Raw genomic sequence first — 24,415 nt, 5'->3', positions numbered from 1 at the left:
TCAATCTCTTCGCCATCCATCCTGATGCTACCGATTGGTCCAGTGGTGAGAACTTTTGTCTTCTGGACATTGAGCCTCAGTCCATATTGAAGGTTGCAGTCCTTGACCCTCTGCAGTCTGCAGTAAGTGCATGAGGTCCTCCTCAGTTTCAGCGAGCAGAGTTGTGTCATCCTCATAACGCAGATTGTTGATAGATCGTCCACTAATCCTAATGCCACGCTTCTCCTCATAGAGCCCTGCCTCTCGGATAATCTGCTCTGCATACAGGTTGAAAAGGTATGGAGACAGGACACATCCCTGACGTACACCCTTCCCAATTTTGAACCATGCAGTGTTGCCCTGCTCTGTCCTGACTATTGGTCTATTCTGGAAAGAGTAAAACCAGGCTGCTTCTTGGAGGCAAGGGGTTTGAAGCTCTATCTTGCATTCTTTGGGCAAGTAGCCAGAAGGAACCAGACCTTGGAGAAGGATATACTTGAAAGGGTTGAGTGCAGCACAGGAGAGAAAAACTCCATGTTAGATGCATTGACCCAGTGACTGGGACAATAGGGCAGGTGTGTCAGTGTCAGTGAGATTGGCACAGGAAAGCATAAGGTTCAGAGCTACTGTTCATAGGGTCACTATGAATCACAATTGACTCAGTGACACATAACAACTATATGGGTCTTGACTCCTGTGGCAGAATTAAATAGCAACTATTAAAATACTTTATTTAGAATTTTAATATTGATGCGATTTCTCACAATGATTGAATATAGAATATAAGGGAACAGAATATAGAGAGATTCTAGAAGTTACAGGAGCGTTGAATCTAGAGTAATAAGTGATAAGAGAATGGGATATACAGTAATAAGAGAGGAAATTTGAGAGTTCATCTTAAAAAAAAATGCTTGTCATTTCACAGCTAAACAGATGATCTGGCACAAAGTAAATAAAATTACTGTTAGAAAAATTATGAAGAAAATTGCAAAGTGTGGTGTCTGAAGAACCATTGGAAGTGGATTTTAAGACTCAAGAGTTCCTGGAAGATCAAGGGAAACATACCATTGAATCTTAACAGTGGAAAAGGGCCACTTCCTTACATGCAGGCGGTCGTAGAGCCAAAGCCAGATATTAGAAGAGTTAAGGAATGTTCTGATGAACAGAAATGGAAAAGAATGGGACATTTCATTACGGGCAATACAAAACAAGTGGTCATCTGTTTCAAACTCTTGAGATTTTTTTGGGTTTTTTCCTAATTTTCCATCTGCTTTCTTTCTCTCTATTGACTTTCTTGATTCATTCCTCCATCCCTCAAGACTTAGGTCTTAGATGAAATGTCTAGAAACCCCTGTCACCTTAAGAATACAGACTTTGGTGTTACTCTTGAGTGGATCCCTACTATTTGACAAAACATTAACTCTTCAATGTACTGATGTGCTAAATATCAAAACATGCATTTTTGAGTCACATAAGCAGAATATGACCATGTAAAGTTTATCTTCTGTGCCTCAATTATCTTATCAGTCAAATGGGTATAATAAATACCGCTATTACAAACATATTCTACACATGATAAATTGCATAATACATGAAAAACATGTAGTATTTTATATTCAAGCATGTAATAAATGTTAGCCATTATATCCAATGGTTTAAGATTATTTCACTGAATTGGTTTCAAGTGCTTAATCCCCTTTTCCTTCCCTTCGTCTGATACACATCCCAGTATCATTTTCCAGATGGTCACACTATAGAATCAGAACAGCATAATATAGGCTTTCATTTTTCCAGGTTTGATTATGTCCAGTGGCCAGGAGTGGAAGGAGCAAAGAAGGTTTGCCCTGATGACACTTCGGAACTTTGGTTTAGGAAAGAAGAGCTTAGAAGAACGCATTCAGGAGGAGGCCCACCACCTTGTCAAGGCAATACAGGAGGAGAAAGGTGAGGGTTTCCTAGGAGAGATGCAGAAGATTTTGACTCATTCATTCATGAAATGGATACTTATGAGAACCCAAGTTTCTCTCTTTGGCTCTCGCTCCTTAACACTAAATTTGCCACAGTGAACAGCTAATGGTCTTCACGGAATTAATTACAAGAAGACAACCATTAAGTCCTGAAAGATCACTCATTTTAAACCCTGACCATAAATTTGATTTCCTAAGTATGGCCTGAGTACTTTCATAAGTATTGCCTAACACACTGCTATGTGTTGGATTCTGTGCAGGGTGCTGTAACCAGAGTTTCAGATGTGTGTGATATATGCCAAGTAAAGTTGACATTCTTTAAAAAGAAAGAACAAATTGATCTAAAGCCTCTTTCTCTCCCTTCCTCTTCCTCCAGGACAGCCTTTTGACCCACAATTCAAGATCAATAATGCCGTTTCCAATATCATCTGCTCCATTACCTTTGGGGAGCGCTTTGAGTATGAGGATGCTCGGTTTCAGGAGCTGCTAAAGTTGCTGGATGAAGCCATATGTCTGGAAGCCAGACTGTGCTGCCACGTAAGCACTTCTTTCTCTATCATTTTATAAAGGATGTCCTACTACTGCGAGACTCTGGTTCTCCTCTTCTTATTCATTTGGTAAAATATAACCTTTCCAACTTAACTAAAATCAAATTGAAATTCATCTGCTAACTTTCCTGGTTTTTTAAATAATCCTAAATATTTTCTCTTATACTTATCCTATAGTAATGGTTTTATACAATATTTGTCCTTGTGGGACTGAGTTAGTTCACTCAGCATAATGCTCTGCAGTCCCTCCCAAGGTAGGTGATAACTTACAAAATCATTGCTCCTGCATGCTGCATAGTATTCTATTGTATAAATGTACCATAATTTCTCAATCCACAAACAAAGGGATTGAGAATTATGGTGCCTAGATTGACTCAAATTTGGAAGTAGGAATGGCATCGACTTCCTAAATCACATGCCTCTGGAAACTCTATGAACTTGGAGAAACGATGATAGTTGTAGAAAGGCTTTAGGCCTTTTGTTTATATATATCCCTTGTATTTAAAAGTTGGTTGGGCCCAAGGGTCTAGTGTTATTTTATTTTGGAGGAACATTCTTCTGAAGTATACAGCACTCCTCTGTCAATTTGCTACACTGAGGTTATGTGGATTGCTGTGATGCTGAACCTTGTGCCATTGGGGGTCAAAACCCATAATGGCTGCCTGTGGTGGGTAGTGATTAGTTTCCAGTTTAAGACAGGTTTAGAAGCAAGAGTGGCATCCACTTCCTAAACCCCATGCCTCTGAAAACTCTATGAACTTGTAGAAACAATGATAATTTAGAAAGGCTTCAGGCCTTTATGTTCATAGGGTCACTATGAGTTGTGCTTAACTTGACAAGAATAAACAACAACAAATATTTACACAAAGAACATTTCTAACATTGATGTAAGGCTCATATTTCATAATTTATATACCTGTGAACCCATGTGCTTGAAAAAGTAGAGGCTCGTGAATGAGAGGAAGACCGTCACAGAGATGGACTGACACAGTGACTGTGACAATGGGCTTGAGCATGGCAGAGACCTTAAGAAGGGTATAGGATAGGGAAGGTTTCAAGCTCTTTTTTTTGGATTACTGAGTTGTAATCAACTCAAAGTCACCTAACAACAACTACCACCATCTTATTGATATTTTTATGTCACTCCGTTTCATTGTTGAGGTACATTTCTTTTGAGGATTCCATTTTATTAGTTGAAATTCTTTTTTAAAAAGAAAATTTTTATTTTACATAGTTAAAATTCTTTAATGCTTTATTTATAATTTAATTTTGACTACTGAATTCTTTGGCTCATATTTACAGATTTGTATGTAAATGACTTCATAGATAATCTTATCACATTTAATGAATGGTAGCTTTGTTTTTATGTTCCAATCTTCATACTATTGTTTTTGCCCCCTTTCTTCATTGCATTGGCCAATGTATAAAGTGATAATAAGGACCAACCTGTAAAATACTTCTAGATCCAGCCAAGTCATTACACGTAGAAATATTTTCTGAGTGTAACAGAAAACTATTGGAGAGTTGAGAGGCAAGGAATAAACACTCTGATTAAATTGTTAAATAACTTTTGGGTAATATGCTGGGATAGAGTTCATGATAGGATAAGAAAACAGTGGAAACTCTTACAGGTAAGAAATAATGGTGTTTTAGGGTAGCTTCCCCCTCCCCCAAATGGTTAGAACTGTGGAAAGCACTTGGGTTAGCAAAAAGTGGCCTAAGGCTGATCATAACAGAAATGTTTTTCTAGAATGATGAGAGATAGAAGTGGAGTTTGACTCCAAGGTTTTAGTAGAAGCAAAACAGAATGAGATGAAAAGAGAAGATCATTTCTGTTGTCTGAAAATGGAAGAAAGTATCAATATTCTGTCTCCATGATGATGTGTTGCTTTTTTTTTTATTTTGGGTTTTTATTTTGTTTTTTTATCAATCAGCTCTACAATAGCTTCCCATCAATAATGTACTTCCTTCCTGGATCCCACCAAAAACTCATTCAACACTGGGGGAAATTAAAATTGTTTGTATCACATGTGATTGAAAACCACAAGAAAGACTGGAATCCTGATGAACCTAGAGACTTCATTGACGCTTACCTCACGGAAATGACAAAGGTGAGGAATTCCATGTTTCTTATGATGTGTCCTTTCAGAGCAAATGGGGGACCATTAGCTTCCTATTATTTTTTTTTGTATAAATTATTATCAATTCAGTGTCTTGGAGCAACAGAAATAAACTCTTACACCTCTCTGAAAGTCAGAAGTCTAAAATCAGCTTCAGGAGCTCAGGTAGCAGCAGTGCTGACTCCCTCTGGTGGCCCGGGGAGATCTTGTTCTCTCACCTTGTCCAGGTTTTAGAGGATACCTGCATGCCTTGTCTTGTGTTCCTTCTTCTGTCTTCAAAGCCAGCAGCACAACATCTTTTTCCCTTCCTGGTCACTGTTTCTGTCTGCCCTTGAAGATTCTCTCTACTACTTGTTTCCCTTTTATATGCCCCTATTGTAAACATTATACCATCTGGATAATCTGATATATTGCCCTCACATCAAATTCTAAACTAAATCACACCTGCAAAGTGCATTTTCTAGAAGCCTAATTCTGTCCAGTTGTTTCCTAGTCATAGTTATCCCACCCTACAAAACAGAGTTGAACTGCCACATAGAAATTCCAAAACTGTACTCTTTAGGGCATCAGACTGCAAAGTACCTTCTCTATAAACCCAATTCTTATTTCCTAATTGTGATGACCCCTCCTTACAAAATAAAGCAGAACTGAGATACAGAGATTCCATAGAGATTCCAAGACTGTGCTTTTCAAGGAATCATACTGTGTTTCTTCAGACTGACATGTTTGAACTGCTAACCTTTTGGTTAATAACTGAAAACACAATCACAGCACCTCCACAATTCTGCAATATATTCACAAGTTTTCAAATAGAATACTCTATCAGGGCAAGAATGGAAAATCTTCCTCTCACATATTTGGGCATGTTATTAAGAAGAAATCACTGAAGAAAATAGGTCAGTTTAAAAATGAGGAAAACCCTTAACAGGATCAAAAGACAGAGTGGCTATAAAAGTGGATTTAGCAAAACAGTGAATTTGTGGATGATACAGAATGGGCAGTGTTTAGTCTTTTGTAATTGGCAATTTGTCACTGAGAACAAATTCAACAACAGCATCAAGCAGTTCAGACATAAACTTCTTTGAAAATCATTATTTAACCAACCTCAGAAGGGTTCAAGAAGGGTCTTTATTTTCAAGAACCCAAGTACCATTAACCCAGGAGCAATAATATAATTAGAAATAAAGGTAGGGTTTTAATGACATTACTCTTCATACCCCGGAGTACTTAAATAGTCCCTCTCACCCCACTTCAAATCATTCTCTACCCTTATCTAGAAGACTTATACACAAAAGGGGGAAAAGAATAGAAATTGATTCTGAATGTGCTTTTTCAGAATGGTGTCTGTACCAATTATCTGAGGAGCTCTCATGACACCACAGTTAAGCACTCAGTTGCTAACCTAAATGACTTATGATTTGAACCCACCAGCCATTCTCATGGGAGTTTTTTTAATTTAAAGCACTCTCATTATTAACACTTTAGTCTGCTTGGCTCCACAATCTTGGCACCAGCAGCCAGGAAATAAAAGACACATTGAGATGGGAAAGTCTACTGCTAGAGACCTCTCCAAAGTACAGTGATGTCACTCTGGAGACTAAGGTGTGCCTGATACAGGTCACGGTCTTTGCAATCATTTGTTATGTGTTAGAGAGCTGGACAATGACTAGAGATGATAGAAGAATTGATGTCTTTGAGCTGTGGTATTGGAGAAAAGTATTGACTATACCATGGACTGCGAAGAGAATGAACAGGTTCATCCTAGAGAGGGTTAAACCAGGCTGGCTGTTCCTGCGAAGAGAATGAACAGGTTCATCCTAGAGAGGGTTAAACCAGGCTGGCTGTTCCTTACAGGCAAGGATACTGAAGCTTCATCTGACATACTTTGGACATGTTGCAAGGAGGGGCCAGTCCTTGGAGAGGGACGTTATGCTTGTGTGGGTTGGAGGGACTGCGCAGGAGAGGAAGACCCTCAATGAGGTGGATTGATTCAGTGACTGGGGTAATGTGGGTAGGTGTGTCAGAAACAGTAAGATTGGCACAGGATAGAGCAGGGTTTAGACCTGTTGTACATAGGGTTGCTATGAGTCACAGGTGACTCAATGGCACATAACAAAAACAACAATTTTTTTACAAGAAATTATTAGCATTTATTTCAGTGCATTTATGTAGAAGCTTTTCCTATCTTAATAAAGAAAAATTTTTTATAAACAACACTATGACCTTTTTATGTCTCTCAACTGGCATGCTTACAAATCCAAGGCAAAAATCCCCTACTATTTGTTTCTTTTAAGAGTACATAAAGAAAGAAGTTACTAGTGCTAATCTGAAAAGTACATAAATTATAATGGAGACAAGCAAAGGCCAAGTAAAATGACACAAAATCTGCTTTTACTTGTAGGAAGACTCTAAGAGGAGATTATATTGGGTATTTTTCTCACTTCGCTTTAAAGTGGATATAAAGATCAGAACTGGGAAAGAAGTACAAACAAGTCTTTAATACCTAAATAAAATTTTCTCACTGAACACCTGTTCACAAAATATATGCAAACATTTACATTCGGGGGGATATTCATAAACCTTAGCTTTGGCAAAGGTTTAAATGTTCATCTCCGCTGTTTAATAAATGTTCAGTGGTTCACTTTCCCCCTCTTTCCTTTCTACCAACAGGCCCACTCAATTTTATAAAGACTTTAGGCTTGGAAATCCTTTGAGGTAGTGCTACCCTGTCCCAAGGGACTACTATGAGTCAGAAGCAACACAATGGCAAAGACTTTGGATTTTTTGGTGCCTAATTATCTACTCTTTTCATCAGCTTCCATATCAAGTATAACTGAATTGAACTTCGTAGTTTAGCCTCAGGGCCTACCTGCCCTTGAGTTGATACCAGCTGTTGGAGACCTTTGATGGGTTTTGAAATGATAAATCTTAAGGGAGAGCAGACACACAGGGTCTCTTTGGATCTTTTTCCCTCCACCAACATGATCTACTTTTGAGTAGTATAGGAAAGATACATGAAGAATGGCAAATTGAATGTTTGACTTTTGACATGTAGATACATATGATGTATATCCACATGATAATACATCACTGAATCAGTATCTTGAATTGATCTTTTCAGATTGTTGGTTCCTTCAATGGGCTGATTGATAGAAGCAGATTTTTTTCCTCAGAGTAAGAGAATATACTTGCTACTTGGTGTTTAGATATGGTGCCACACATTATGAGCAATATTAACAAACTGAAAGAGCCAGAGGGACATGATAGAGTATCAGAGGAATATGCCAGGGAATAAGAAAGGTTAAGCTAGACAGAAGGAAGAACAGAGGGAGATATGAGAATTGTATGAAAACAGAATTGAGTTTTGGTTTGCTTGTGTGTGCTGCTAACAGTTGAATACTTGGTGTTTACCTGTTTGGTACATTTATAACTTGGTCATCTCTCATGTAGCCATAAGAGGTTATTTCCACTTTACAGGACTTGAAATTGAAGCACCCAGAGATTAAATATGTTTTCCTAGTTCAGACAGCTAGTGAAAATGTAGATATTGGAAATTAAGTCTGCTTTTTCATTTTATATCCTCTTCCCATTCTTTTAATACTTTCTTCTCAAATTGCAGGTGTAAGAAAATGATTATTTTTATTTTCATATACGTTTAGCACTTAGATCAAGATAATTCTAGGGAGAGTGTCATAATACTCCATGTATCCCACAAAACCAATGGGAAAGTAAATTTTCTTGGGATCTTTTTCCCCCCTAAATTCCTTTTCCAGGAAGATGTGTCTCTATGTTTTATGGCAACTAGAAGCTTTTTGTATAAATCAGTAAAGATCTTTCTTCCTTGTAGACAGACAATGCTACATCAAGTTTTGATGAAGAAAACCTTGTCTGCAGCACACTGGACCTCTTTTTGGCTGGAACTGAGACAACGTCTACAACACTGCGCTGGGCTCTGCTTCACATGGCCATGAACCCAGAGATCCAAGGTGAGCAAGTGCTTAGACATTCCTGGGAATGGACAGCCATACACCTGCTAAAACTTACTGCCCAGTGTTGGGGCCAGAAGATAACAGGGCACATTGAATCGTTTTTTGTTTCCAAGTTATCATTCCAGACATCAGTTTTTGTTAATGCCTCTTGAGTGCATTAATTTCAGATTGCAGAAAGTGGTGAGAATCTCCCTTTTTTAAAATTTAGCTTTAATTATTGGTTTGTAAATTTGAATAGCAATTTTATTATGACATCTTTCTCATACTAAATAATATCATTATTGCCCTATCACTGACACCATTGTACCTCAGGACAGGCCTTGAAATGTTCTTTTTGAGAATGAACACAATGCCATTCCTCAACAATTTGTCGTTCTCCAGCATAGTAAATCATACTTGTTAGTTTTAAAATAGCCAATACCAGTATATTTTAGTTTACAGAAGTCTAGGATCTTGATCTTTATGGGTTCCATTTTATTTTTCACAACTTCCAATATCCCTAGATTCATAGTTCTTACATTCAATATTCTAATTCTTAATGGGCATTTGTAGCTATTTCTCCTCATTTTGAGTTGTAACACATCAACAAATTAAAATCTTTCATTGGGTGAAAGTTTTACTCCATCTGCTTCATTAAGGTAGACTCCACTTTGAAGAAGCAGCTCTTTTCAAGTCATATTTTAAGTGCCTTCCAGCCTGGTGGCCTCATCTTCTGGCACCAGATCAGACAGTATTACCCTGCTACTTATCATCTGTTCACCATGGATGATCCTGTTTGTATTTGAAATATTGGTAATTTAAATAAAATTGTATTTGTTTTAACCTGATCACTAACTGAAATCAGACTGACTCTGGAAACCATCTCTACATCTTTGGAAGGAAGCATGGAAGTTTGAAAAAGAATAAAATCCTCTCTGCTCTAATCCAGAGAAAGTACAAGCTGAAATTGACAGTGTACTTGGCCAGTCCCAGCAGCCCAGCATAGCAGATCGGGACCACATGCCCTACACTAATGCCGTCATCCATGAGGTGCAAAGAATGGGCAACATCCTCCCCATGAACCTCCCCAGGGAAGTGACAACTGATACCACTGTGGCTGGATACTACCTGCCAAAGGTAATCAGGGGCTTAGCCTCAGGTCTTCAGGCTTATCTTTTTTTTTTCAACAGTAGGAATATGAACTGGAAAAGTGACATATTCATATTCTAAATAATCACTCAAATAAGGAGAGAGATACACTGTTCCTGATAAAATACTATTTTTCCCCCCTTCAAGTTTGGATTTAGAATGTTAATACAACAAAGTGTTAATTGATGTTGGAGGGGGGTAAAAGTAGGGATTTTATGGCAAAATAAAGGGAGCCCTAGTGGTGTAGCCCATGTAGATTTGTGTTGCTAACCCAAAGCCAGTCTCCATTGCAATTTTCAACTTTGTAAACCTGTTTGTGGGTCATGATCATCAACTATGATTCAATGGCAGGGAGTTTGAGTTTTTAGTTTAATGGCCAAACCAAGGGAGAAAGACCTACTCTCTCTCCAAAGAGTAAGCAAGATTTCCTTTCTTTTGTAAGATTTTACTATCCTAAATTGCACGAGAAGAAGCTAGTGGTTAGTGGGAGCATTCTCGCCTTCTGTGTGGGAAATCCTGATTCCATTTCTAGCCAGTACATCTCAACTCCGCCACTACTTGTCTGTCAGTGGCTATCTAAATGCTGCTATTTGAACTATCTGAAAGGAATGTATGAATAGGCATTAAATACATGACATCAATCTGGAACAAGAGGTGCACTACAAAGTGGACTCGGGGTGGGGGAAGGACGGGGAGGGAGGAAAATGTGCAACAATAAATGAATGAAAACACAACATTTCTATAAACTTTCATTAAAATCATAATTTTATTTCTAAATGTTACTATTCAAACACTTGATGGCACTTAACAACATAATATGGAACAGGTTTTAGTAGAGCTTTCAAGCTTAAAAGAAAAACCTGGTGATCTACTTTTGAATTGTCCCAAACATTCTGATTTCATCGTGCGTGGGTTAATCATAAGTTGGAGGCAATTCTATGGCAGTGAACAATTGTGTGCACAGTAAAACTTTGAAATTTGTAGTCACTTTAGGTTCTGAACTCTTTTCTTTCTCTGGTAGAATATCTGAGTAGACACTGGTTTCACATAATCCTGAGGTTATGGAATGTTCAAATATAAAGGAACACTAGGGAACCCATGAGTCAACATCCCCTTCAGGCTGGTATTTCCAGTAAAATACTGAACAGCTTTCATACAACACCCTCAGGGATGGGAAGCTTACTATTACAAAAGGGACACAATTCTAGGGGTCTGCTACATTTTAGAAGGAATAAGAAAGGAGCAAGCATCTATCAGACAAAATCTGTGTGATGTAGACTGTTGAGATACTTCCAAAATGTCTCGCTCAAGTCCTCAAAATCATCTTATTTTTATACTATCTTAATTAAAGACTGAGAAGCCACAGAGAAATTCATTTCCTTGCTTAAGATTTCTCGGCTGCTAAGGGACAAAGCTGGGAACAGAAAAAGTGTTCTAATTCCAAAGCTCTTCTTTTTGTTTTGTTTTGGCTGCATCCTGTTTGTTTCCTTCACAAAAGTTGTCTGACTTTAAAATTAAAATTTTTGGGCGACTAAAAATGATTGGTCAGTAGCTTAGCCCACTAGCCTCTCCAGGGGAGAAAGACAGGTCATCACATGTCATCCAGATGTACAGCCTTGGAAGCCCCCTGAGTGCAGTGGAAAGCGAGGCAGTGCCTTTGGTTTTGGTTTTGTAACTTTCTCAGTGGTTACTGTTGTAACTGCCTTCCAGTCAGTTCTAGACATAGAGTGAATCCATGCACAAGGGTGCAAGATGCTGTTCAGTTCTGCGTCATCTCAATAATCACTGTGGATCAGAACATTGCAATTCATAGAGTTTTTGGTAGTTGATTTTTTGAAGTAAATTCCTTGAGGAATTCAAATCCCACTCTCCCTCACAGCAAAATTGTGATCCCTTTCTGCTAGGCTTTTAGCGTCTCTGCAGTTTTACTATATCCTTGAGTGTCCCTTCTAGAGACTGCACTTCCTGACACTACTTCCTTTGTTTTGCCATCACCTGGTGAATATAATAACTTATGTGAAAGGTTGCTAACTGAAAGGTTAGTGAATTTAACCAACCAGTCACCCATGTGTAATGTTGCATGAGTCAAACCTTGCCTGAGTCATTGCTGCCTTCTTTAGGGGACCGTGATCCTGACCAATCTGACTGCGCTGCACAGGGACCCCAAAGAGTGGGCCACCCCTGACACCTTCAATCCGGAGCACTTCCTGGAGAATGGACAGTTTAAGAAAAGGGAATCCTTTCTGCCTTTTTCAGTAGGTGAGTTGCCATGAATAAGCTCTCTGAAATATAAAAGCCCAGAGTTCTGCTGTTAGCCCTTTCCCAATCTCCTCCCTGTTGAACTTTGCTTTAGTTGGCATGCCTCCAGATGGTCCTGCCCAACACAGCTCAATCTTGTTAAGTCACCACGTGGAAAAACTTATGGCAGTCAAGTTTCAGCTGTTCCTTCTCCTGAGTTTGCCTCTGATGGAGATTTCAGCTTCTGCTATCTCTACTCCTTTTCTTCCACTGCCTTCCACGCTGGTGCAGGGGTCAGAGAAGCCCATGCTTTGCCTCGTCCTCCAAAAGTGATGTGAACATCTGCCTTCTTCATAGAACTGCGAGCCAAGGTGTTTTTTTTAAAGGGTAGCTCCCTTCCTGCAGCTGTAAATCCAGTTTATGGGGAAGAGATAGGGAGAGGGAAGAGCAAGAGGTTTCTTTATCATCATAGTAAATGTCAGAGGGACAGGAAATGTCAGAGACTAAACAGAAGTAGGATCCATTCTGTTAACTAGTCCCCGAAAGAGTCCTGTGCCTCTTAAAAGTGGGTTAAAATCTGATGAGAAAGCGCTTTTACGTGATATACACATTAAAAGAGACAGAGGAGGTTGCAATGAAAACATATTTTCAAGCCAGCCATTTCAAAGCATTTTTTTGTGTTTTATTTTTTTATTTCTCTACTTAACTCACAGTGTGGCGTTGTTAGGTGTCATTGAGTACCACTGACAACAAGCCTGTGCGCAACAGACCTGAACTTCGTCACGTCTTGCGTAATCCTCATGATCGCTGCTTTTTATTGATTTTTTTATTGAGGCAAGTGGTAAACTTTTTATAGAGTCTGAAGATAAGTATCAACTTTAACTTTTCATATTTTATAATGTGGTGATGATATTGAAGAGTGCTTTTTTTAGAAGGAATACATACTAAAGCTTTCACAGATAATGTAGTCAACTTACTATAAATCAAGAGAAACATTTTGTCTTTGTCTTGATCAGTCAAGTTTTTTTATACTTGAAATTATTTCAAAATAAAAGGCACATTTGAAAAACACAATAAAGAATTATCATGCATAGGAAGTCATTTGAGTGAGGCTTGAATTTCTGGCAGTTCTAGCCATTTTTAAATCATCTTCAGAAAGATTTTACTTGCATGTAGTATTAAGGAAATCGTTTGATAATTTCCACAATCTGTGGGATCACCCTTCTTGGGAATGGGAACAAATACAGATCCCTTCCAGTTAGTGGGCCATGTAGCTGTCTTCCATTCCATATTTGTTGGCCGATCCTGTGAGCTTGTCCACACATCTGTTTTCTGAAACATTTCAAATGGTATTCCATCAATTCCTAGAACCAGATTTTTTGCCAATACCTTCAGTGGAGCTTGCACCTCTTCATTCAGAATGGTTGGTTCTCAAGGATGATTCAACATTGGCTAATTATTTTTGGTTTGGTGACTGTGTTTCATCTCTCTTCTTTTCATGCTTCCCACTTCATTCTATCTTTTACCAATAGAATGCTTAATGATGCAATTCAAGGCTTAATTTGTATGAGCTAGATTCTGAAGAGGTTGTGGCACAGAGGATATCATTGTTGATGTCAGATGAATCCTAGCTGAAAGCAGAGACCCCCAGAAAGATGTTTACATGTGTTTTATTGATTTTGCAAATGTGTTTGACTGTGTGGATCATAAAACATTATGCTCATCTGAAACTTAGACATGACCAAGAAGCAGTTGTCTGAACAGAAGAGTGGAACACGGCATGGTTTAAAATCAGGAAAAGTGTGTGTCAGGTTTGTATCCTTTCTTCTTACCTATTCAATTTGTATACTGAGCAAGTTATTAGAGAAGCTGGACTATATAAAGAGGAATATGGCATTAGAATCAGAGGAAGACTCATCAACAACCTGCATCATGCAGACGACACAGACTTGCTTGCAGAAAGTGAAGAGGATTTGAAGTACTTTGTGAAGAATATGTACTACAGAAGATCAAAGACTACAGCCTTCAGTGAAGGTTACCTCAACATCAAGAAAACAGAAATCCTCACCACTGGACCATTAAACAGCATCATGATAGATGGAGAAAACACTGACATTGTCAAGGATTTCCTTTTTGATTTACAACCAACACGCATGATAGTGCAGTTAAGAAATCAAAAGACATTATTTCATTGTTGAAATCGAAGGTCATGGGTCTCTCCATAGTTCCAAGGAGTAAGGGCATCAGTTTAAAGGTTAAGGTGCCCCTGATCCATGTCATGATATTTTCAATTATTTCCTATGCTTCTGACAGTTGGACAAGGAATAAACATGACAGAAAAAAGAATGAATGCCTTTGAATTGTGGTGCTGGTGAAAAGTACCCCATTGACTGCCAAAACAACAAGCAAATCTGGCTTGAAGAAGGTGCAACCAGAATGCTCCTTAGAGGCAAGGATGGTGAAACTTCTTCTCACTTACTCTGAGCATACTTTTAGGAGGAATCAGTCCTTAGAACCATCATCCTGAGAAAGTTAGAAGGTCAGGGAAAGAGAGGAAGACTTTTAACAAGATGAATTGGCACAGTGACTACTAGAATGGATTCTTAAACAAGATAGAGATCCTGAGGATGGTGCAAGTGAGGGGAAGGTTCAGATCTGTTGTTCATCAGGCCATTGTGAGGTGTAGTCACAATGGCACCTAATAATCACCACACACAAAATTTTCTTTAATTCTCTCATTACCAAAATACTTTTGAGTTGGATTTTTTTTTTTTCATTGATACGACGGCACATAACAACAACAACAACTCTATATAATCACTAATAGGAGGCATGATGAAACTAAGGAGACATTTTTCAGATAGTGGGATTTTTATATCAGTAGATATGTTGTTGTTGTCATGTGCCGTTGAGTTGCTTGCGACTCATAGCGACCCTATGTACAACAGCCCTAAACTCCGCTCTATCCTGTGCCAATCACACTGTCTCCAGCACCCCCACCTGAATTACCCCAGTCACTGATTCAGTCCACCTCATAGAGTCTGTCTATGTGCGCTGTCCCTCCACCCTCCCAAGCAAGATGTCCCTCTCCAAGGACTGGTCCCTCCTTGCAACATGTCCAAAGTATGTTAGAAGGAGCCTCAGAATCCTTGCCTCCAAGGAGCAGGCCGGTTTAACCCTCTCCAGGATGGACCTGTTTGTTTGCTTAGCAGTCCATGGTACATTCAATACTCTTCTCCATCACCACAGCTCAAAGGCATCAATTATCCTTCTATCCTCCTTAGTCACTGTCCAACTCTCTGACACATAACAAGTGATTGCAAAGACTGTGGCCTGTATCAGGCACACCTTAATCTCCAGAGTGACACCATTGCTCTTCAGTACTTTGGAGAGGTCCCTAACAGCAGACTTTCCCATCGCAATACATCTTTTTATTTTCCTGGCTGCTGGTGCCAAGAGTGTTGTTGATTATGGAGCCAAGTAAAGTAAAGCTGTGAACAAATGAGATATAGGTATCCCCAATGAACTCTAGTAGTGAGATTGGTAGAATGAAGCCATTGGTTTAGAAATGCTTTGCACTTTAGAACTCCAGCTCTGATATTCCTTTCTTTGTATCTTTGGAGAGTTTCCTGTCAAGGACTGAAAAATTAACAGGTTTTTAATTTTTTTGTTGTTGCTTCATGCTTTAGTATTGTTGTTAATTATTTAAAGCCTTTATAAAGACTAGAAAACCGCTCTCTAAAAAAACCTACGTAGCTTTACTGCTTGACCTTTGCACTTTCACTCCTATGCTTCCCCTCCCTGTCTGACCCCTGGAGACATTTGAGTTTATGATGTGGGTTTATTATGTGTCTAGAGTTACTCATGCAATTGATGGTCTTAAATGATCTTCTGTAAATAAAATTTCTTTGAGGACTTGTGGTTCCTTTTTTTGTTCTGGATCAGCAGGACACGGAAAATTTCCACCCCTGCCAGGCACTTCCTCTACAGGGTAGGTAATTCAGTCTCATTTTTTGCCTTTCAGGAAAACGAGTTTGCCTTGGAGAACAGCTGGCCAAGACTGAGTTGTTTATATTCTTCACTTCCTTTTTGCAAAAATTTACCTTCAGAGCCCCACCCAATGAGAAGCTGAGCCTGAAGTCAAGAGTCAGCGTCACTCTCTCCCCTGTCAATCATCACATCTGTGCTGTTCCTAGGGCGTGATGCTGCTGAGGAAAAAACACGAAGAACCACAGAATGTGTCCAGAAAACAATGCCTGTTCAGAAGTGAGGGAACAGACGGAAGTGTCCCTGAGGAAAGGCTGTAGGAATTAGACTGAGAAGAAATTGAATCCAAATCCCAGCTCTGTTGTCACCTCTCATGTAACACATAAGCAGAACTTTTACATTCTAACTCTAATTCTATTCTAATTCTGGCCATTTTCTTTCCCTCAGTTAGCTCAAACTGGTGAATCATTTAGAATTTGATGTTATGAATACCCTAAACCTTAACTATTTGATTAACAATCAGAGAAAATGTGTTATCTTATGGTTGTGTAAGTTTATATGGTTATAAATCTTTGCCTTGGGCTTTAAGCCAAATAGAGTTTGACCACAGTTAACCATACCAGGGAATAGTTTTGGGGAACAAGGATGTAAAATTCTTTAACCTTGCCATCCACTAGATTCCAACCCAGAGGAACTTCACAGAGGAAAAACTACCAAAGGAACCCTGGTTGCACAGTGGTTATAGCATTTGTCTGCAAACTGAAAACTCCACAACTACTTGCCCCACTACACAGAGGAAACATCAGCTTACATACAGATTACAGCTATGGGAATACTGTGAGGTGGATTTATTCTCTTCTAATAATCACTGAGTACAGTTTGGGTGTTGTAATGGATACAGGAGAATTCTTGCTACTCTAACAGATAGCCACCTCTGTCTTCTGCAATCTTGCTGTTTGTATTGCTGGACTGGCAATTATCAGCCAAGAGTTAACCATTCCGCTGGGGAGAAATTTCCCTCAATATGGATAACCCTGTTTCTGTAAACCTTCCATCAGTCACATCTTTACAGTTTTAAATGCACCAGCAGGTCTGAGGGAGAAAGATGGCCATTATTCTCAGACAATAAAGAACATAAAACATACCTCCACTTCTGTATAATTTCATAGTTCATTTATAACAAATATGTAGAACTTGAAAATAAGTTAGGATACTAAAAGAAAGAAACTTTAATCAGATAAGCTTTTTTAAAAAAGTAAACAAGAATTTTTTTTTAAAAAAGTAAACAAGAGAGATCTGGGCAGGATATCCTCAGGTGATATGACAAAATCAGAATGCAGACTTCAGTATGAATTGCATGTAAATATTAAGAAAAAATTCTTACAACTAGACCAATAGGCAGCATCATGATGGATAGAGAGGAGATTGAAACTGTCAACATCTTCATCTTGCTTGGATCCACAATTAACAAACACCATTGGTACCAGCAGTCAGGAAATAAACATATTGCAATGGCAAAATGTGCAGTTGGGACCATTCCAAAATATTGAGAAACAATGATGTTAGTTTGAGGATTAAAGTGTGTCTGATTTAAGCCATGGTCTTTCCAATTACTTGCTATGCAGCTGGACAGTGAATAGGGTGACAGAAAAATAATTGATGCCTTTGAGTTGTGGTGTTGGAGAAGAGCACTGAACATCCCATGAAGAGCCAAGAGAAAAAACTGATAAATCTTGGAGAGGGTACAGCCACAAGTGCTCTTTGGAGGCAGGAATGATCAGACTTCACCTCATACTTTGGACAAGTTTGTAGGAAGACTATTTCTTGGAGAAGGAGATGATGCAGGGAAGGGAGGAGGCTCAGTAAAGGAGAGGAATGCCCTTAACTAGGTGGATTGACATGATGACTTCCACAATGGGCTCTTGTGTGTCAGGAAGTGTGAGAATGGCACAGAGTTCAGGTCTTTTGTTCACAGGGTTGCTATACTGGACTCAACCGCACCTACCGAGAACAATAAGAGACTCAAGGGACTTGGGGTGTGGTGCTTTACATGCTACATTTTACTTTACATTGTTACTCAAAAGGTCACTGATGTGAATCCACCAGAATTTCTACTGGAGAAAGATGAAGAGTCTTCTCCTTTAAAGTTGGAATCTACTTGACAGCAATGAGAGTGAATACTAAGAGAGCCGGGGAAGTTGGGATTTTGGTATTGTTGTTTAATTCCTCTTTAATTTTATATTTCTACCTCCTATAGCTAGTAATGCAAGAAACTAAACATTGAACTTGTGTTACTCAATGAAAAGGAGAATGGATATTGTGGGATATGTATCTCTACAAAAAATTTTTAAAGTTCTGGTTTCCATGCTTATGTAGGATTTCTACCTCTGGAAATTTACAGCATCTGAGTATCCACTAGAGGGTGAGCTATAAGTACATTCTGACTCAAAGACATACCTGTTTGTTTTTTTGCAGTCTATGGGATATTCAGTATTCCAGCACCACAGTTCTAAGGCAGTTCTTCTTCTGTCATTTTTATTCATTGTCCAGTTCTCAGATGCATAGCAAGTGATTGAAGAAACTATGGCCTGAATCAGGTGCTTCTTGGTCCTAAAACTGACATCATTGCTTTTTAATAACTTGGAGAGGTCTCTGACTACAGAGTTAGCTAGGGTAAAATGTTTCCTGATCTTTTGACTGCTGGTACCAAGTGTATTGATTATGGCTCAACATAAGATACAATTGTTGACCATTTCAGCCTTTTCTACTTCTATCCTGATGTTACCTACAAAACAGTGGCAAGGATTTTTGTTTTCTTGAAGTTGAGATGTAATCTATATTGAAGGCTATAATATTTGATCTTTGTATCAAGTGTTTCAAGTTCTCTTTGCTTACATCAAGCAAGGTTGCTAAGGACTCTTCCTTTAGACACTATGCCACATCTTTTTAATGTATTGTCCAGCTTCTCAAATTATTTGGTCAGCATACAAATTGAATAGACATGGAGGGAAAAAATATCGTCCAGATGTACACATTTCCTGATTTCAAAGCATGCATTGTTCCCTTGTTATGTTGAAACAACTGCTTGTTGTTCTATGTATAGGTTTTGCATAAGCACAATTAAATATTTTGAGTTTTGAATTCTTCTCAGTTGTTAGCCATAATTTGTTATGATCCACACAGTCAAAAGTCTTTGCATAGTTAATAAAATACAAGTAAACATCCTTCTGATATTATCTGGTTTTCAGCCAAGGTCTGACTGCCATCAACAGAGATAGCCCCTTCTGAATCCTCTTTAATTTCTGGCAGTTCCTTGTTGATGCACACTTCCAAGTGTTTTTTGCATAATCTTCATCAAGATTTTACTTGAATGTTATATTAATCATAATGTTCAATAATTTCCACATTCTAGTGGATCACCTTTTTTGGAAATGGAGACAAATATGGGTCTCTTCCAGTCAATTGACCAGGTAGTTGTCTTTCACGACTTTTGGGCAGAAATTGGTGAGCATGTCCAGGGTTGCATATGCTTCCTGAACCACCTCATCTGATAGTCCAACAATTCCTGGGACCTTATTTTTGGCCAATGCCTTCAATGTAGCTTGAACTTCTTCCTTCATTACAGTCGGTTCTAGATCAGATTATACTTCTTAAAGTTTTCAGTGTTTATTAATTCTTTTTGGTACAATGACTCTATGTCTTCTAACTTCATTTTCTTTTGATACATCCTGGGGCATTCAAGATTTTGCCTAAAAAATCTCTCAGTATTGCAATCTGAGACTTGAATTTGTTTTTCAGTTCTTTTACCTTGAGAAATATTGATAAAGGTCTCAGCAGTTTAGTACTTCAAGAGCTATCCTAAAGTACAATGCTGGAAGTAATACAATATTATTTACATACAGTGAAGGTATGTCAATACAGCTATTACGGCTATTACTTAAATACATGTATCAATCACTAAAGACAAAGATGGAGAAATTGATAAATTCTAACAACTTCTGAAGTCTGAAATAAATAGATCTTGAAATGCTATTTTTGACTATTAGAGCAACAAATTAGTAAGAGAACAGAAATCCTTTTTTTGAATGATGAGACAGAAGTAGAAGATGACTCCATGGTTTAAGTGTTAGCAAGTAACATAAAGAAATGAAAAGAGAAGATTGTTTCAGTTGTCTGAAAATGAGGAAAAGTAACCGCATGTTGTTTCCATAATTGTTTTATTTTTATCAATCAGCTCTACAGTCTTTCCATGGATCATAAAATTCCTTCCTGGATCTCAGCAAACAGTCATTAGAGACAGAGAAACAGAAACTGCTTGTTTCTTGTGTGGTTAAAAAACCACAGGAGAGATTGGAACCCTGATGAAACCTGAGAGTTTATTGATGTTTATAGCAAAGAGATGACCAAGATGAGGAAATCAAAGATATTTTCTGTATGTTCTTTCAGAGCAAATGGGGTAGATTTGTTTCCTCTTATTTTCTGTAATAAATGATCATAAACTCAGTAGGTTGATTGACAAAAGGAAATTCCCTTACAACTGTACAGGTCAGAGTCTAAAAATAGTTTCTGGGTGAAAGTTCAGGCAGTCATAGCAATGGCTCTCTCTGGAGGCTCTGGAGAGATTTTGTTCTCTTCCCTTGTCCTGGTTGGAGAGGCTGCCTGCGTGCCCTTGGCCGTGTGTCTTCTTCCATCTTCAAATCCAGCAGCTTAGCATTTTCTCCCCTCTCCTCCTGCTTCTTTCTGACCTTGCCGATTCTCATTGCTCTTTTTGTCTCATTCTTGTACACTCTTTATGATAACACTAGACCATTTTGATAATCCGGTATGATTTGATACTATTTCCTCTTGATACTGATAAGTGTCTTTTGTACAAAGGAAAACTCATTTTTGTCAAGTAAATGCTAACTACAGTGGCCATATAGAACAAAGCAGAAGAAGTGCCCCCTACAGATTCCAAGGTGATACTCTTTCTAGAATCAGACTGCCACATCATCCTCCTTGGAGCTGCTGGTGCAATTGAACTGACAACCTTATGGTTAATAACTGAGCACCTAATTATTGCATCTCCATATTGTGTTCCCTTTTTTGTGCTAATCAACACATTCTCAAGGTTTCAGAAGAAACAAGAATGGCAAGACTCACCACATACATTTTCCATGTTTTCAGGAAGTCCAGTCCCCACAGAAGAACAACATATTTAGTGAAGTAAAAGATAATTTAAAAGAGGAAAGATGCAAGAAACTCGAAGATGCATTGATACTATGGGTTCAAGCAAAAAATGTTGTTGTTGTTGTGTGCCATCAAGTCGCTTGCGACTCATAGCGACCCTATGTACAACAGTCCTAAACTCTGCTCTGTCCTGTGCCAGTTGCTCTGTCTCTGACACTCCCATCCCGATTATCCCAGTCACTGAATCAATCCACATCATAGAGGGCCTTCCCCTCCTGCACTGTCTCTCCACCCTCCCAAGCATGATGTCCTTCTCCAAGGACCTGTCTCTCCTTACCACATGTCCAAAGTATGTTAGGCGGAGCCTCAGAATCCTTACCTCCAAGGAGCCACCCGGTTTAACCCTTTCCAGGACAAATCTGTTTTTTTCCCTTTCAGTCCATGGTATTCTCAATACTCTTCTCCAGCACCACAGCTCAAAGGCATCAATTCTCCTTCTATCCTCCTTGGTTATTGTCCAACTCTCTGATGCATAATAAGTGATTGCAAAGACCATGGCCTGTATCAGACACACCTTAGTCTCCAGAGAGACACCATTACTCTTCAGTACTTTGGAGAGGTCCCTAACAGCAGACTTTCCCATGGCAATGCACCTTTTAATTTCCTGGCTTACTGGTGCCAAGAGTGTTGACTATGGAGCCAAGCAAACGAAAGCTGTGAACAATCTCAATCTCTTCACCATCCATCCTGATGCTGCCAATTGGTCCAGTGGTGAGAATCTTTGTCTTCTTGACATTGAGCCTCAATAAAAATAAAAAAAAATAATTGGTTCAAGCAAAATTGTCATTGTGTGGATGACAGAATATGAAGCAGTGCTTCATTCTGCTCCTAATATTAAGTGCCACTGAGCCGAGTACTACTCATAGCCACCCTAGGAACAAAAACTCTGAATGCCGTTCTATCTTGCGCCATCCTCTCACTTCTTGAAATACAAGCGCCCATTGCAGCAGTCACCTTGTCAATCCACCTGGCTGAGGGCCTTCTACTTTACTAACCTTCCACACTTCCTAGCAACATGTCTTTCTCCAAGGAATAGTCCCTCCTAGCAATATGTCCAAAGTATGTGAGGCAAAGCCTCATCATTCTTGCCTCCAAAGAGCACTCTGGCTGCACCCTGTCCAAGACATATCTGTTCGTTCTCTTGGCTGTCTATGGGATGATTAGTGCTCTTCTCCAACACCACAGCTCAAAGGCATCATTTCTTCTATCATCCTTATTCACTGTCAAGCTCTCAGATGCATAACAAGTGATCAGAAATCGTATGGCCTGAATCAGACACACCTTAGTCCTCAAAGTGACCTTATTCTATTGTATTTAGGGTCATTCTGGGTTGGAATTTAATCAGTAGCACTTAACAAGAACAAAAGTGTTTAAGGGATGGATATCTTTGAAAATTATTATTCAGTTTACCACAGAGGGCTAAAAACTATGCACTGTCGATTTCAGTGTGCAGAAGTCCATTAATGTGGGGCCAATGAGATGATTAGATACAAAGATAAGAGGCTTAATTATATTTTATATGAAATCTTAGGAATGCCTAAGTCGGCCTTCTTATGCTTCTCCCTTCTAACTTCTACCCAATTTAAAGAAGCTATACACAAAAGGTGTAATGGGAATTGAGCAAGAAAGCATTATTTCAGTATTATATGTGCTTGTGCCTATTATCTGAAAAGGCCTGGTGAAACCATGGTTAACTCAGCTGTTAACCAAAAGGATAGTGATTTGAATCCACCAACCACGCCAGTGCGAGAAAGATATAACAGTCTACATCTGTAAAGATTATAACCTTGGAAATCCTGGGGAACAGTACTACTCTGCCCTATTGGGTCACTAGATACCTGAATCAATCAGTGGCATGTTGTTGTCAGGTGCCATTGAGTTGAGTACAACTCATAACATTTTTAACAACATATCGGAACCCTGTCCTATCCTGTATCATCCTCATAATCTCTGATATACTTGACCCCATTGCTATAGACACTGTGTCAACCACCTGATTGAGGATCTTCCTCTCCTTTACTGCTTTTCCACATTTCCAAGCATGATATCCCTTTTTCAATGAATAGCCTCTCCTAGTAAAGTACCCAAAGAATGTAAAATTAAGTTTGATCATCTTTGCTTCCATTCTGGCTGCACCTTCTCCAAGATGTATCTGTTTATTCTTACAACAGTCCATGGAATATTCAACACTCTTCTTCAACACCACAGTTCAAATTTATCAAGTCTTCTGTCATCCTTAGTCTCTGTCCAGCTCTCAGATGCATAGCAAGTGACTGAAAAGACCATAGCCTGAATCAGGAGCACCCTTTTCCTCAAAGTGATAACATTACTCTTCAATAATTTGGAGAGGCCCCTGATTACAGATTTACCCAGTGCAATACTCTCCTGATGTCCTGATTGTGTATCTAAGTAAGATGAAGTCTTTGACAGTCTCAGTCCTTTCTCCATCCATCACGATGTTGTGCCATAGGGTTTGGTTATTATGATGCCCAGTTAACTACTCTTGTCCTTAGTCCCTAGATCGAACAAAATCAAACCAAGTTGGACTTTCATATTTATCCCAAGTGTCTCACATTACCCTGAAGTTGATTCTGACTCATAAAAATCTTCCATGGGCTTTGAAGGTATAAACCTTGTGGGGCTGTAGAGTGGGATCCTTCCCCCCACTTTATCCACGAGATGAGTTGGCACAGTAACTGCAGCAATGAGCTCAACTGTACCAGAGATGACAAGGATGGCACAGGATAGGGCAGGGTTCAGGCCTGTTGTTCATAAGGTCGCTATGAGTCATACTCAACTCGATGGCACTTAACAAAAACAACCACCACCATCTATATCAGCTACTTTGCAGCATTATAGGAAAAGGCACAGAGAAAATACATTGGAAGTGTGGACTTTGATTCAGCAGCCCTTCCACTTCATCACTGAGTCAGGATCTTGACTTTTGACTCTTCAGATTAATTACTCATGACCATGCCTCCCAGAGCAAGCAGATTGGTCAATGTCTTCACATCTCTTCTTTTATGTCATCTTCTTTACATAACACTGATAAAAGTTGTTTTCTGTTCAGATCTAGAGAATGTACTTGCTACTTAGTGTTGATGTGTGATACCACACATTAAGGGGAATGTTGCCAAAGAATGGGACTGTCCTTGGGGTTGGGGAGAGACTGAGTAAGATGGGTTCAATAATGTATACTGCACTGAAACAGAGGAGGGAGAGAACCGTCT

The 24,415-nt window shown here is 39.0% G+C and overlaps 1 protein-coding gene across 1 annotated transcript in view; it reads left to right on the top strand.

Moving 5' to 3' along the window:
* The window catches only part of LOC102855669 (cytochrome P450 2J2-like), a 41,851-nt gene extending 25,679 nt beyond the window's left edge, over positions 1-16,172 (top strand). Inside the window, exons 3-9 of the mRNA XM_006879742.1 lie at positions 1,774-1,923; positions 2,323-2,483; positions 4,429-4,605; positions 8,462-8,600; positions 9,532-9,719; positions 11,852-11,990; positions 15,994-16,172. Of these exons, the coding sequence (XP_006879804.1) occupies positions 1,774-1,923; positions 2,323-2,483; positions 4,429-4,605; positions 8,462-8,600; positions 9,532-9,719; positions 11,852-11,990; positions 15,994-16,172 (1,133 nt within the window). The remainder of the gene's footprint in view (positions 1-1,773; positions 1,924-2,322; positions 2,484-4,428; positions 4,606-8,461; positions 8,601-9,531; positions 9,720-11,851; positions 11,991-15,993) is intronic.
* The last annotated feature ends 8,243 nt before the right edge of the window (positions 16,173-24,415 follow it).

The sequence above is a fragment of the Elephantulus edwardii genome, unplaced genomic scaffold (genome assembly GCF_000299155.1).
Source record: "Elephantulus edwardii isolate Elephantulus edwardi_28Jun2011 unplaced genomic scaffold, EleEdw1.0 scaffold00005, whole genome shotgun sequence".
Classification (NCBI taxonomy): domain Eukaryota; kingdom Metazoa; phylum Chordata; class Mammalia; order Macroscelidea; family Macroscelididae; genus Elephantulus; species Elephantulus edwardii.
The sequence above is the reverse complement of the archived record's forward strand: the minus strand, read 5'-3'. Positions and strand labels throughout refer to the sequence as shown.